Here is a 14,250-nt window from a genome sequence, read left to right as displayed (position 1 = left end):
TATCTGTGCTAAATATTTTACACAGATTATTTTATTTAATCCTCAAAGAGCAATGCAGAATGGGATGGATTGACCACATAGGGAGATGGAGCCACTCTGACTTTTCAACATGCAACAGTCATGAAACAATACAGTGGTGGGTAGTATGGAAAGAGGTACATTATCTGTGTGGCTTTGAAGTGAGAAGATACTATGTAGCCATTAAAAACCTGTTTTTGGAAAAATTATATATACATTTTACAAATTTAGTGAGGGTCAGAGCAAATTTTCTCAGATTTGGGCCTTGGTAGGCATTTCTTAGATGTGAATATTAAACCCCAAGGGGCCTAGACACCAAGGGGTCTTCCCAAGAGAAGGCTTGATCAAGATGGAAGTCCAGCAGTGGAGTCAGCCAATAGTTTTTGGATTTAATAATGAGATTATTTTAGAACAATGTAAATATAACTGTATATAAGACACTTAAAATGGTAATATATTTATATAGTATTACTAGTCTGTGACTCCCTGAAAAAAAAAAAAAGAAAGAAAAACAAAAAGCTACAATCAACCATAATGGTATCGGTAGTTACCATAGAACAGGGGGTCTGGAAACTCTGCCCATGCCAGGTAAGCCCCAGTTTTTTAAGTTTTATTGAAACACAATCTTGACCATATGCTTACAAATTGCCTGTAGTTGGTTTGCACTTCAAAGACAGCTTTGAGTAATTGAATCAGAGACCCTCAAAGCCAAAAATGTCGACCACTTGGCCCTTTAAAGAACATGTTTGTCAATTTTGCTCTAGAATGATATACTGTGAGTGACATTTATTTTTAGTTTATGTTTCCTTGTTTTGCAATGTGCCCTAAATGACCCTTTGTTACATATCCATTGTCCCCATACTAACCCATATTACTCTGGATAAATTCCTGAATGTATCTGATTCATTCACCTCATTTGAAAATGGAAAATATAATTTAGTTTACCTAAAAGAACTGTTGAGAGTAAGAACTTAAATAATACATATATAATTCTTACAAGTTCTTAATGCTCACTATACTGAAGCTTCACATTACTTGTATGGGTTATTATGGCATTTTGGACATAATATGACAACATGTGAAACAAAACCCATGAACTATTCTTTTCTCTTTTATTTTAAATAATAGAAATAAGTGAAAATTGACAACTTATCGTTTCAAACATTTTTAATAGAACACCTGCTGACATTCCTGGAATGTAACCATGCATATCATTTCCTAAATATCTATGACTGGTTTTGTTTTACAATGGCAGATGTGAGGATTCACAACAGAGACATTAGTGCTAAAAGCCTAAATAAAATATATTTTATTTGACCCTGCAGAAAAAATTGGACAGCCTGTCCTGTGCAAAAAGAGTAAGGGAATGAGTTTGTATCTATAATTAAAATTCAAGATGTAATAAGAGAAAATAATGATAAAGTTTACTCCATGAAAATGAAAACAAAATTTGCACGGTAAAAAGTAGCCTAAGTTATAGCACACATGACAAACCATGAGGAAATATTACAACCTGTTTAGCACATAATGGTCAACTATGCCTAATAGAAAAATACATTTTAAAAATGGAGGTAAAGCATTTCAAATATCCTATAGGAAAATGTTAAAAAACATCAAATTTAATTCATGAAAAAAATATACAAATAGCTCTTAAACTTATACAAAGTTGATAAACTTCACTTATAATAACGTAAAGTTCAATTGAAACTTCTGAGATCCCATTTTCACTCCTAAGCTGGCAAGAATATAAGTTTGACAATATTCTATGTTGGCAATGCTGTGAGAGAAAACAAGCACTCATACATTTCTTGTAAGGATGCAAAATATACAATTTTGTGGTGGGATTTGGAAATATCTAATGAAAGCTCATATATATTTACTTTTCATGTTGGCAAAACTACCTTCAGAAATTTACTCTTTTTTTTTTTTTAAATTAATTTTTATTGGTGTTCAATTTACCAACATACAGAAAAACACCCAGTGCTCATCCCGTCAAGTGTCCACCTCAGTGCCCGTCACCCATTCCCCTCCAACACCCGCCCTCCTCCCCCCTTCCACCACCCCTAGTTCGTTTCCCCGAGTTAGGAGTCTTTATGTTCTGTCTCCCTTCCTGATATTTCCCAACATTTCTTCTCCCTTCCTTTATATTCCCTTTCACTATTATTTATATTCCCCAAATGAATGAGAACATACACTGCTTGTCCTTCTCCGATGGACTTATTTCACTCAGCATAATACCCTCCAGTTCCATCCACGTTGAAGCAAATGGTGGGTATTTGTCGTTTCTAATCGCTGAGTAATATTCCATTGTATACATAAACCACATCTTCTTTATCCATCCATCTCTCTTAAGGCATAATTTTGACACTTTGAAAATACATAGACACAAAGGTATTCATTGGATGACTGCAAAATGTGAAATTACATAAACTACCAGACTAAGGATATTGGTTGAATAAATGTTGGCACTTGACACAATGAGGCCTATATACTGTAAAATAGTTGTGAGATGCAAAATCAACTATAATTCATATGACAGCAAGACACAACTGGAAATTGAATTGTAAAAATAGTACCATTTACAATAGAAACAACAATAGCAAAAAACCAATAGAATACTTAGTGAAAAATTAATTCAATATTATGAAGGATTTGTATGCTGGAAACAATACAACTTTAAAGACAGAAGTTGAAGAACTACATAAATGTAGAGTTATACCATGCTCATAGATTGTAAGACTCAATATATTTAAGACATCAAAAATTCCCCCAAAGAAAAGAGTATTAACAGTTAGAGTTAAGCTTGTCTTATCAGGACAGTAAAGTATTGGTGAATTCGTGGATGCAGGGATAAGAGGAAAAATTCAGAAATAGAGAAACATATAAATGGGTAACTAATTTCTAACATTGTTAATGAAAAAAGAGTGGACTTTTCAACAAATGTTATTGGAACAATTGTTTCTCTATGTGAAAAACAAAACAAGAACAACACAATAATACAAAACACCAATTACACTAACTCATTAAAAATGTTTTCTAGGTTATGTGTATAACCTAAAAAATAAAACATCCAGATGAAAATACAAAAGATTAGGTTAGGCAAAGATTGCTCACATAGGGCACTGAAAAGTAAGATCATTAAAAAATATTTGATAAACCGCACTTCCTCAAAATTAGCATTTCTGCTCTTGCAAGACTAAAAAAGAGAAAACTGGAAAATTTCAGGAAAATGGAAGGAAAAGCCAGAGGTTAGAAGAAAATATTTGTAAAAGCCAAAGTAGAGAAAAGGCTGGTGTTCAGAGTATTGAGAGAAACATTATAACTCAGTAATAAGAAAAGAAACCTAGTTAAAAAATGGGAAAGGAAGATAGTAGAATTTAGGCAGAAGTCACCTGGAATTTACTTCTCTTTTGTTTTTTGTAGGATTTTAATGTAAGGAAAAAACAAAAACAAAACAAACAAACAAACAAAAAGGCAGAGGACCTGAATGTGCTCTAGATGGACAGAACTGGAAATGGCATTGTTGTCATTTTACAATAATATCCCAAACAGCAGGAATGAAATGTAATACTTTGAGTCCATCAGACAACAAGTTGCCGGGTATGTGATTATACACAAAAACTGGAGACAAACAAGCATTTGTAGGGAGAAACAGGAGGTGAGCATTTGCTCACCTTGCACGTATGTTGTCAAACACACCTGGTCACAGATGAAAGTTGAATTTGTTAACTAAATAATAAGAATTCGGTTGACTAGTAGTAGAGTGAGAAACCTTGGGACCATATCAATCATATTTCCTAGCGCCTTTTAAGCATCTTCTCCGTGAGCTCCACAAAATTCTTGCGGTTAAGATAAGGAACAATCGAGAGGGAGCTTCCCCTTTGGTACTGCAGAAGAACAACATCTACTGCTAAAACTCACCCAGACCTCATCTACCCCATCGCTACTGTAGGAAAAAAGTGACTTCATTGCAGGGAAAGGTGCTGGTGGAATCTCACTGCAGCTGAGGGAAGGCAAAGGTGGGGACCACCGAGACTTTGCAAGGAACATCTCTCCTCTGTCCAAAAGTAACAAGGTTTCCCTCTGCAGAAGGGTGGGCATGAAAACCATGGCCTGGAGTAGGTGGGAGAGGGAGACAAGTATTGAACATATTCCACCTCTGGAAAAGAGGAGGGAATACCTTTGAAGGGCATATGTTGAAGACCTGTTTCACTGTATCTGATAAAATAGAGCCTTAATAAATATATCAGAGAATGTCTCCTTTCCTGGCCTTTTACCACCCCGCTAGCAAAACTAGAATAAAAGTAACAGTAGAATAAATCTAAGAGAGCTTCAAGAGGCAGACTTCCTCTGGGGAACAAAACAAGAGGATTCAAAGACAACTAAAGAGACAAAGACAAAGTAGAACCAGAGATTTTTTAACTGTCTGAAGTTGATACGACAAATTTCAACTCTGATCACATTGCAACAACGAACTTGAAATCCAAGATAACTCCTGACTCCTTAATCCAAGTCCAAGTGACCCAAAGTAACTTTATCTTCTATCTTTACCACTCTGAGGACTAGCCTGGCTTGGAGATGTGAATTTTCTATGCCTTTCCACCAAAAAAAAGCTTCCTGGGAAGGAAGCCATATCAGTGTGCGCAATGAGGTGCTGACTTTCAGCGAATGAATGAATGATGGAAACTACAAGGCCTTTGGAGTGACATAAACCTAGGTTTGAATATCTGCTCAGCCACTTAACTGGCACCACGATCCAGGAAAGTAACTAAATCTTTCTCATAAGGTTGCTGGGAACTGAAGGCGGTTCCATACAGGACAGTTCTAGCACTGGGTCAATACATCACACTGTCCTTTCCGATTACAAGGAAACTGCCTTCCTTGGCTGGATGAGCACTGGGTGATATGATATATGTTGGCAAATTGAACTCCAATTAAAAAAAAAAAAACTGCCTTCCTGAGCCATCTCAGCTAACTCAGGGACTCTTCATAAGTCACATCTTACATTTTCCTCCAAATAACAGTAGGATTTGCTGTATTTTGCAAACCTAAGAATAGTGAGTAGGAAAGAGTCCAGGGTAATAAAACAAAGGATTGTTTTTCTCCAAGTGTTTTCTTCATTCACAGCAAAGTATCATAAAATCACAGCATCTAAACTACAGTAATTGCTAATGACCCCCCAAATTTGTGAACTTTCTTCAAACTACTGATCTATAAAATGTATATATTTCTGCATAAAGTTGTGGGATTATTATCTCATTGTTATATATACTGTAATAAGTCTTTTCTTCCAATTTTCATGATAGCATTATAGCTCACTACACTCTTGCCAAATATGCTGAAAAACCTGTATCTCAGAGAGAAAAAGAGTTTAAAGATAGGTGTGTTTGAAAGAAAACATAAATGAAAACTGTGAAGGTGTTGTCCCCCAAAGAAGACAACACTAAGTTATTATAATATAGGTGGTTGGTGAGATCTTCTAGGATCTGATAGTTCTTTATAGCAGGAACATACTAAAAATAACATGGAACGTTCTTTCCTTAGTTCTATCGCAAGACTTCCTCTCTTGTCTTTGCCTGTGAGGAACAAGGACCACCATTGCCTCTCCAGTCCTTTTTTTTTCTTTTTTAAAAGATTTTATTTATTTATTCATGAGAGTCATAGAGAGAGAGGCAGAGACATACATAGGTAGAGGGAGAAGCAGGCTTCCTGTGGGGAACCCGATGCGAGACTCCATCCAAGACCATCTTTACATTTCCAAAGCTCACAGAATAGCTTCCAAGAGGCTTCTTCTTTCAACAAATCAGAGAACTGGGTTTTTTTTTCTAATTTTAGTTTTAATAACAAATCTATTTTTCTATGAGAGTTAGACTTCTACAAATTTCTTTTCATTCCAGGAAAATATTTTCATCAAGGAATCATTTTCTCATTTTTGCTTTGCCTTGTATAGATTAGGGTATCCAAATGGTAAAAGTGGCATACTGAAAAATGGAGATAGAGACCACTATTCTCATTTCTCAAGTATATTTCTGTTGGCATGGTCACTATTTCAGTTACGAAGCATATCCTCTTTCAGAAATGTAATCCCACATTGCTGACATAGCAGGCCTGGTGTTTGTGAGAACAGAAGGGCTTTTCCTTTGATGCATTTCTGAGCAGTTTCACACACTTGAACACCTGGAAATCAAAATATCTTAATTCTCTGAACACCTTTCCTGGTAATTTAGAAAAGTCATTTGTTGACCACTTAGTCCCTATCCCTTCTTTTTCTTTCTTTTCTTCCTTTTCTTTCTTTGCTTCTCTTTCCTTTCCTTCTCCTCTTTCTTTTTTCTTTCTCTCTCTCTCTTTCTTTCTCTCTTTATTTCTTTTTTTAAAAAGATTTTAATTATTTATAAAATAGATACACAGACACACAGGCAGAGGGAGAAGCAGGCTCCATGCAGGGAGCTTGATGTGGGACTCGATCCCAGGCCTCCCGGATCACACCCTGGGTTGAAGGTGGCACTAAACTGCTGAGCCACCAGGGCTGCCCTCTTTTTCTCTTTCTTTCTTTTTATTTGCTCCCTTTGTCTCCATTTTCTATCAACATTTTCTATGTTTATTGTCTCCATCAAAACAGACATTTGGGTCAATTAATCTGAAGAAAACTTAGAAAATATCCAATGACATTAAGCCTATATTGAAGGACTTTTAATGAACTCAAAAGATCAAATTTGCCAATACAAGGTTTCTCCCTACTGGCCATGCCATGAAGATCAGGAGAAGGCTGACATTTTTGTAGAAACTCTAACCAGTGTGATAACCTCTAACCAGGCTGGGTCAAGATATTTGCAGAAGGTACTAGGCTTATAGTAACTCCTCCTGGTAAGTAACTTTGTTCTTTTTTGATCCTGTGAATGAAAAACTGAGAGATGCTTTTTAGAAAAAACAATGTACGATCACCTCAGGCATATGGACAACAATTATGCAGGAACTGGTCTCTATATAAGGGTACAAAACTACTTCATAAACTGGTTTTTTACTTCCCTGCTTGCAAGCAGATTGAAATTCTACTTTTAGAAAATATACAAACAAAAGGGTAAACGGAGTCTTGAAATTAAAATCTTTCTAGGACTGTGTCTGTGAACTATTTGTGTAAGTTCTTGGTTCAGGTTGGTTATCTTGTAGATGGTCTTTTAAGTGAGATACACTTTGATGAAGTAGCTCTAGTATTAATAGTGCTCCTTTTTTGGCAGATAGTGCTCCTTTCTCTAATAGCCTGTAAAACAGGTATGATTGCTTTTGATCTTACCTTTATGGGCAGTGAAAAAAATTAACTCTTACAGTGGATGACTATAGAACATTAAGAAATGAACACATTCTTATGACTCTAGCTTCTTAGTAGGTTGGCTGAGATTAGTCATAATTTGTGCTATTGTGAGTCTTGTGCTATTGCCTAGAGAGGGTCCAGTTTAATGGAATTTGTGAGCTCAGTAAACCATTTCAGCTCTAGAATCCATGAAGAGTCTGTCTGCATTTTACATCCTCATTTGTTCATTTATTGTCTCTATAAACAGTCATTTAAGACAGTTTCTTTGCTAGACACTAGAGATACCTAAGTGGAGGCACAAGACACAGTCCCAACACTCATAAGCTTGTAGCCTCCTGGGTAAATATTCTAAATTGTGGCTTGATTGAGCCCCATGTGTTTTGGCCTGTGACTGCCAGAGACACAGAATGTGGGATTCATGAGCTCTTTTGCTTTCTTAATTTATATAATAAATAATCATTGCTTATAAAATCTATATATTGGTTTTGTGGAAAATTTGATAAAGGGGCCTCACACCATCCTATTAAAGACAACAATACTAAGGCTAATGTTTACTGAGAGTCAGATACCTGTTTCTGTGCCAATTCTGAATCCTTAAGAGTGCTGTACAGGAAATTTTCTTATTCCAATTTTACTGATGGAGAAATTGAGGCTTAGAGAGTTCAGTGATTTTCCTAAATTTACATGGCTAGTTACTATGGCAAAGATTGGGACCCAATAGATACTGGTTTGTTCCAAAGGGCATAGTGTATACCATTATATGCTTTTGGAAACATTCAGCTATCTTTTTATTCAGAACATATACTTTTTTGTAGTCTGACCTTTCAAATAGCCTATGTAGTTGAATGTTTAACTAGTTATAGCTCATAATTGGCATTACTCCTCATGCAGAAAACAATGCTTCTGCTTTTAATCATGGCACTAAAATTCCCTCTTTCGCTTCAAGATATGATTTAAGTCATGTTGAATTGTGTTTGCTAAATTCTCATAATTTAGGGCATTTCTGTTAAAGGTCCAGTCCTTTTGATACCATTTCATTCAAACTTTCAGTATCGGCATCAAAATGCTGGAAATACCAAAGCTCGCAGAGAATGGGAGCAGTTGTACTACATGCAGGACTCAACTGCATAACTCAGAGCAGCCTTCCCACTCATGCTGGGCAGCTGCAGAAAGGCCAAAACAAATAGGGTCCTCTGATGAGCAGCACAGGATTTTAAATCAATGCCCTGGAACTTGTTAGGGTAATTTCAAGTTCAAGGGAACAGTCTTTCAGGAATAAATATGTTAAGGATTTTCATTAATATTTCACATACTCTAACAACTCATCTGGCATAGAAGTAGTAAGTGTAAATTACACTCTAGGAAAAGAACTGATATGATAGATGAAAACCTTTTAAGAAAAAAGATTTATAAGTTTCAGGAAAATGGCAAGAAAAGGTAAAATCAGACTCTCAGTTGCTTGTGAATGTGATGAGAAAGACAGACCCAAACTGCCCAAGCAGGGAGAGGTCAGTTCATCCAGTCTTGACTACATTCATATCTAATGTGATTTTGCTTGAGATTCATTTTTCTTTAATTCTAGCAGGTCCTGTTTATATATATTCATATAAATATTGAAAAATATGGGCAAATCGTAAAAGAGGTACAAAGGGAGATTTTTGTAAAAGCTTTTCAGACAGTGTTCCTGGAATAGTTGGAGGAACAAAGTGTTTGGTCCCGGCACAACGCTCAGGGTTACAGGTAAAATTTTTAGAAATCCTTCAGTATGAGATAGGGAGGGGAAGGATACTAGGTGTTGGTGCTGGCTCTGAATTCTAGGATTTGGTCCCAGTTTGGTCATCAGTAGCAGCGAGATGCTTGGAGAGGTGGTTGACTCTGCCTTAATCCTAGGGGTAGTTGCTGACTGAGCTAGCTTGGAGGGTATTAACAGGGAGCTAAGTAGCTAGAGCAAGGGGGGGTCCACTAAGAGGTGGAAATTTTAGGTCCGATAGCAATGTCTGCCTTGAAAGATTTGTATGAAAATTTGTGTGTCTTATTTATTTGATTCCAAAAATAACTAATGAAAAAAATAAGCCAAAAAATGATAAACTTGCCATTTTGTCTATAGCAGATTCGTATAAGGCATCGATATATTTAACTGCACAAACATCTCCAAGAGTGTCATAAGCTGGGTTTGTTTTTTCCAAATTCAGTCCAGTAAATTTGTTCATCCTCATTAGCCTTAGGGATGAAATTTTGCCAGGATGAGGGATAATATTTCACTGGGCTGTTTCTACCTGATAGGATCTATTCAAACAAATGCTTTCAAAGAATTTTCACAAGGCTGGTGAAATATTATGTGGCGTGTTCTGGTGAGAGATGAAATGATTACTCAAAGTCCAATATTTTGGAACAAAGGGAGGCCTGAAGGGTTACACAGGCAGCCACTGCCAAGAAGTGAAGGAAGGTACTGAGAGGAAGTCCCCAGTCCTGACTGGCTATTGATTTTATTACCATAGATTTTAAGTATGTGGAAAGAAGGAAGGAGAAACAACTCAAGAAACCAATCATGGGAAGGGCAGCAGAGAACTGTGGACGTGACTATCTGGACAGGTCTCTGAGGAGCATTAACTAGAGAGCAGTGGGGGATGAGAGAACTGACCCCAGCAGGCCTGGCTATCTATCCACCATCATTGTTGTTCAGTACTGACCAATGGCAGGAATAATTGGTTTTTCCCACACACATAATGCTGTTCCCATGTATGTGCGTCCCTGTTCTTATTGTATCTTTTACCAGCTGAGGTCCTGCTCTCCCACAGTGAAACAATAGAAAAGTGAAAGAAATTATTTATTTTGATGATTTTAGTGGTTATGATCATAGGCACACATGAATTCATAAGTTGAAAAGCATCTTTCTGATCCTCTTTTTTCCAACTGACTGCAATATAAATTCTAACGGTCTGGGATACCTGGGTGGCTCAGCGGCTAAGCACCTGCCTTTGGCTCAGGGTGTGATCCTGGAGTCCCAGGATCAAGTCTCATGTCAGGTTCCCTGCATGGAGCCTGCTTCTCCCACTGCCTGTGTCTCTGCCTCTTTCTCTCTGTGTCTGTCATGAATACATAAATAAATAAATAAATAAATAAATAAATAAATAAATAAATAATAAAAAGAATTCTAACAATCTAATTAAATAATGGTGACACAGGTTCACAAGGTTGAAAAAAATTTTAGGTGTGGTGCAGAGAGAAATGCAGACTGTGATTTTGGATCTATCCCTTTCTGTATAATCATCATTCAGCAAATAAATTTTTATTATATTGGTTATTGCTTTCTTAAAGGTATAAAAATAAAAATGCCTGTTAGAGGATAATTTGAAAAAAGAAAAAATAAAGTATTAAAAATGTAAACTGACACTTATTCTGTTAACATTTGTTATATTTCCATCCATTCATTCTGTCAGGGTAACAACCATTTCCAGTGGATGTTGTGGAGATAAATGAAATTAAATATGGAAATAGCTACTGCATAGGTTGGTACATGGCCTTTCAGTAAAGAAGTCAGTTCTACAAATTCCAATTATCACACAATGGAGTTGTTTTTCAATCAAGAATACAGGAAAATATATTAATTATGATCTCATCTACAGATCACTTTAGAACAATTGGTCAGTATTTGCAGAATAATTTCTATTTCTATGACTCATTGTTATATGTTTCTAAAAATGAGTAGATGTAGTAAGTATTACCTTATATATTTTTAGCCTCAACTTAAGTTGATCTCTCACTTTTCAGTGGAAATGTCTGAATGTAAATAGGGAGAAGTTTTATAGTTGAATATATACAATTACATATATACATATATATATATATATATATATATATATAAAGTCAAACACTCATGTTATTTTAAAAAGTTTTATTTTTTATTTATTTGAGAAAGAGAGAGAGAAAGAGAGAGAGAGAGAGAGTCTATGCATAAGCTGTGGGGAGGAGCAGAGGGAGAAGCAGAGTCCCTGCTGAGCAGGGATCCCAATGCACTGGGCACCATCCCTGGACTCTGGGATCATGACATGAGCCCAAGGAAAATGCTTAACCTACTGAGCCACACAGGTGCCCCTCAAATACTCACTTTTTTTCCTGTTATCAGAATCACTTTATTTTTTTAAATAAATTTATTTTTTTTAATTTTTTTTTAATTTATTTATTTATTTATTTATGATAGTCACAGAGAGATAGAGAGAGAGGCAGAGACACAGGCAGAGGGAGAAGCAGGCTCCATGCACTGGGAGCCCGACGTGGGACTCGATCCCGGGTCTCCAGGATCGCGCCCTGGGCCAAAGGCAGGCGTCAAACCGCTGCGCCACCCAGGGATCCCAATAAATTTATTTTTTATTGGTGTTCAATTTACCAACATACAGAATAACACCCAGTGCTCATCCCGTCAAGTGCCCCCCTCAGTGCCTGTCACCCATTCACCCCCACCCCCCACCCTCCTCCTCTTCCACCACCCCTAGTTCGTTTCCCAGAGTTAGGAGTCTTTATGTTCTGTCTCCCTTTCTGATATTTCCCACACATTTCTTCTCCCTTTCCTTATAATACTCACTTTTAATATTTTACACCTACAAAACCAAAATTATACTACTACAAATATCACTTTAGAAATACTGCTTTTTTGCCCTCATATTTCATTAAAAATATTATTCACACTCTTCATAGGCATCTAAAATATACATTTTATTTTATTTTTAAGATTTTATTTATTCATGACACACACACACACACACACACAGAGAGAGAGAGAGAGAGAGAGAGAGAGAGAGAGAATGGCCGAGACACAGAAGGGAGAAGCAGACTCCATGCAGGGAGCCTGATGTGGAACTCGATCCCGGGTCTCCAGGATCACGCCCCGGGCCGAAGGCAGGCACTAAACTGCTGAGCCACACAGGGATCCCCTAAAATGTATATTTTAGAGTAAATTTCTAAGTCATCTTAGGATCTGAGTGTCTGTTTGGAGATACCTTTATGATGATACCACTGGATATTTTATTGAAAGAAACATCCACTTCCAAAATAAAAGCATTTTTTTCATTTATACTGGCATTCTATATATGTACAATATAAGCACAAAGTATAGAGACTTCAGTTCCAAGTAATATTTACCAATCCATGTTAAACTTCTTTGTTGTTTTTTTACCAGCACTATGTCTAAACTAGCTTTAATGGACTGTATTTCAGGTTGATATATTGTCTAAGTCTATTGCTTGTCTAAGTAGAGTATTAGTCGAGTAGAGTATTAGTATTAGAGTATTGTCTCTTTTAAAATGAGAATTTTCTCAAAATGAAATATAAGGTAACCTCTGTTTTATGACACATAATTCTGACAATGAAAGCTTTACCTTATGCTCTGGCATTTCAGCATATTTGAATTCTGAATGTTTTGTGTCTATATAGCAGAGTGGTATTTGCAAATATCTTCTGCCATTTTCCATGTCACCTTCAAGGTAGACCTATTAAGATCAGGGGCAGGAAAAGAAACAAGTTCTAATGGACAACATATTTCTCATCCATTTATACCGCCTATTTCCAAAATCTATTTGAGAAGAGCTAAAATAAAATGTGAAAGTACAGATAGGTCAGGAAATACAAATAAGTAGAAGACAAAAAATCACTAAGGAAAGTGGAAGAAAAAAGGCCTGTGATTGTCCAGCAAGAAACATAGGGTAAAATTCTATGTTCAAAGGAAAAATGTAGTGGAGTACATACCTTTTATTAACTTATTTAGTGACACACACCAAATTTTCAAATATGTTACATTTTTCTCATCATAAAATGAGAAAAAGACTTCAATGCATGAGTCCTTTAAGAGGAACATGAAGTGAAACAGTGGGCATTGCCTTCCACATCCAATTTGTAAAGTGGATGAAAAGGTCTTTAAACAAATGCATTTCACACTGCCACTGCATCATTATCATAGGCACCAGGACATATAATGTCATTCATAGATAGTGACCTTCAACCAATCTTGTCAGGCAGGTGGCAATCTAGTGATCTAACATGACAATAGGAGGCCTAGAAGACCAGGCAACGAGACATTGATCTTTTCATTCCACCACGAAGGACCACTGTAGGAGTTTGAAGCCAAGCTATGGACATGAGCTAGAAGGAAGTCAGTTTGAGGTAGAAATTTCTGATGAGAGCTTGGAATGCTCATAGATTGTGCTCTTGGTAGGAAAAAAATGCCATTTGCATTGGACAACAGAGGTGAAAGCAGTTCCATGAACTGACCCCACATTACTAGGCTTTGCTGTATTTATATTCCTCTTCATTTCCTTAACACTAGAAAGGCATTGGATAAAATAAGACAAGTGACTTACTAATAACTGGTGTGCATAGGGCACATTTTCAGTGATGATGGTTCAGAGAATTCTAGATATAGTAGAGCAACGTGGGGTGCAAATGAAGGAATGAATCTTGATGTCTGATTGACATAGGTCCAATTGCTATCCCTAAATACTGCAGTCTCATCAGTAAAAGAAGATTCGGTCCCAGGAGATTAAAATGTTGTTGGAGGATACAATCATCACAATTAAATTTCTAATACTAATGATAATGTTAATTTAATCTCTCATTTTCATAACACGTCTAGATGTAGAAATCTTAGGAGATATTTTAATATCAATCCCTCCAGTAAAGGTCAGCATAGACAGCAGTGTGCAAATATGTAATAGGATCTGACTTCGTGTCCATGTAGACTTGCTTAAAGTGGTCATGTACAACATATGTAGTTGTCTTGAAAGTGTTTGTCCCAAGAATGAATTTGCTCATGACATAAACTGTGTGATTTGACTCACTTCCTTTTCTAATGGTGAAAGGGGGTTTTCAGAGAGCGTGGGTTTTGGAGTCAGGCTATCTGGAGCTCTGACTCCACCACTTGCTGCTGATGT

The 14,250-nt window shown here is 36.5% G+C and overlaps 1 gene segment (V, D, J or C); it reads left to right on the top strand.

Moving 5' to 3' along the window:
- LOC112908571 (T-cell receptor gamma chain C region 5/10-13-like) overlaps positions 1-14,250 on the top strand; it is a 40,308-nt gene that overhangs the window by 9,609 nt on the left and 16,449 nt on the right. Inside the window, 1 exon segment of the C gene segment in view lies at positions 9,021-9,067. Coding sequence covers positions 9,021-9,067 — 47 coding nt within the window.

The sequence above is a fragment of the Vulpes vulpes genome, chromosome 5 (genome assembly GCF_048418805.1).
Source record: "Vulpes vulpes isolate BD-2025 chromosome 5, VulVul3, whole genome shotgun sequence".
In the NCBI taxonomy this organism is placed as follows: Eukaryota; Metazoa; Chordata; class Mammalia; order Carnivora; family Canidae; genus Vulpes; species Vulpes vulpes.
This window is presented reverse-complemented; position numbering and strand designations above follow the sequence as displayed.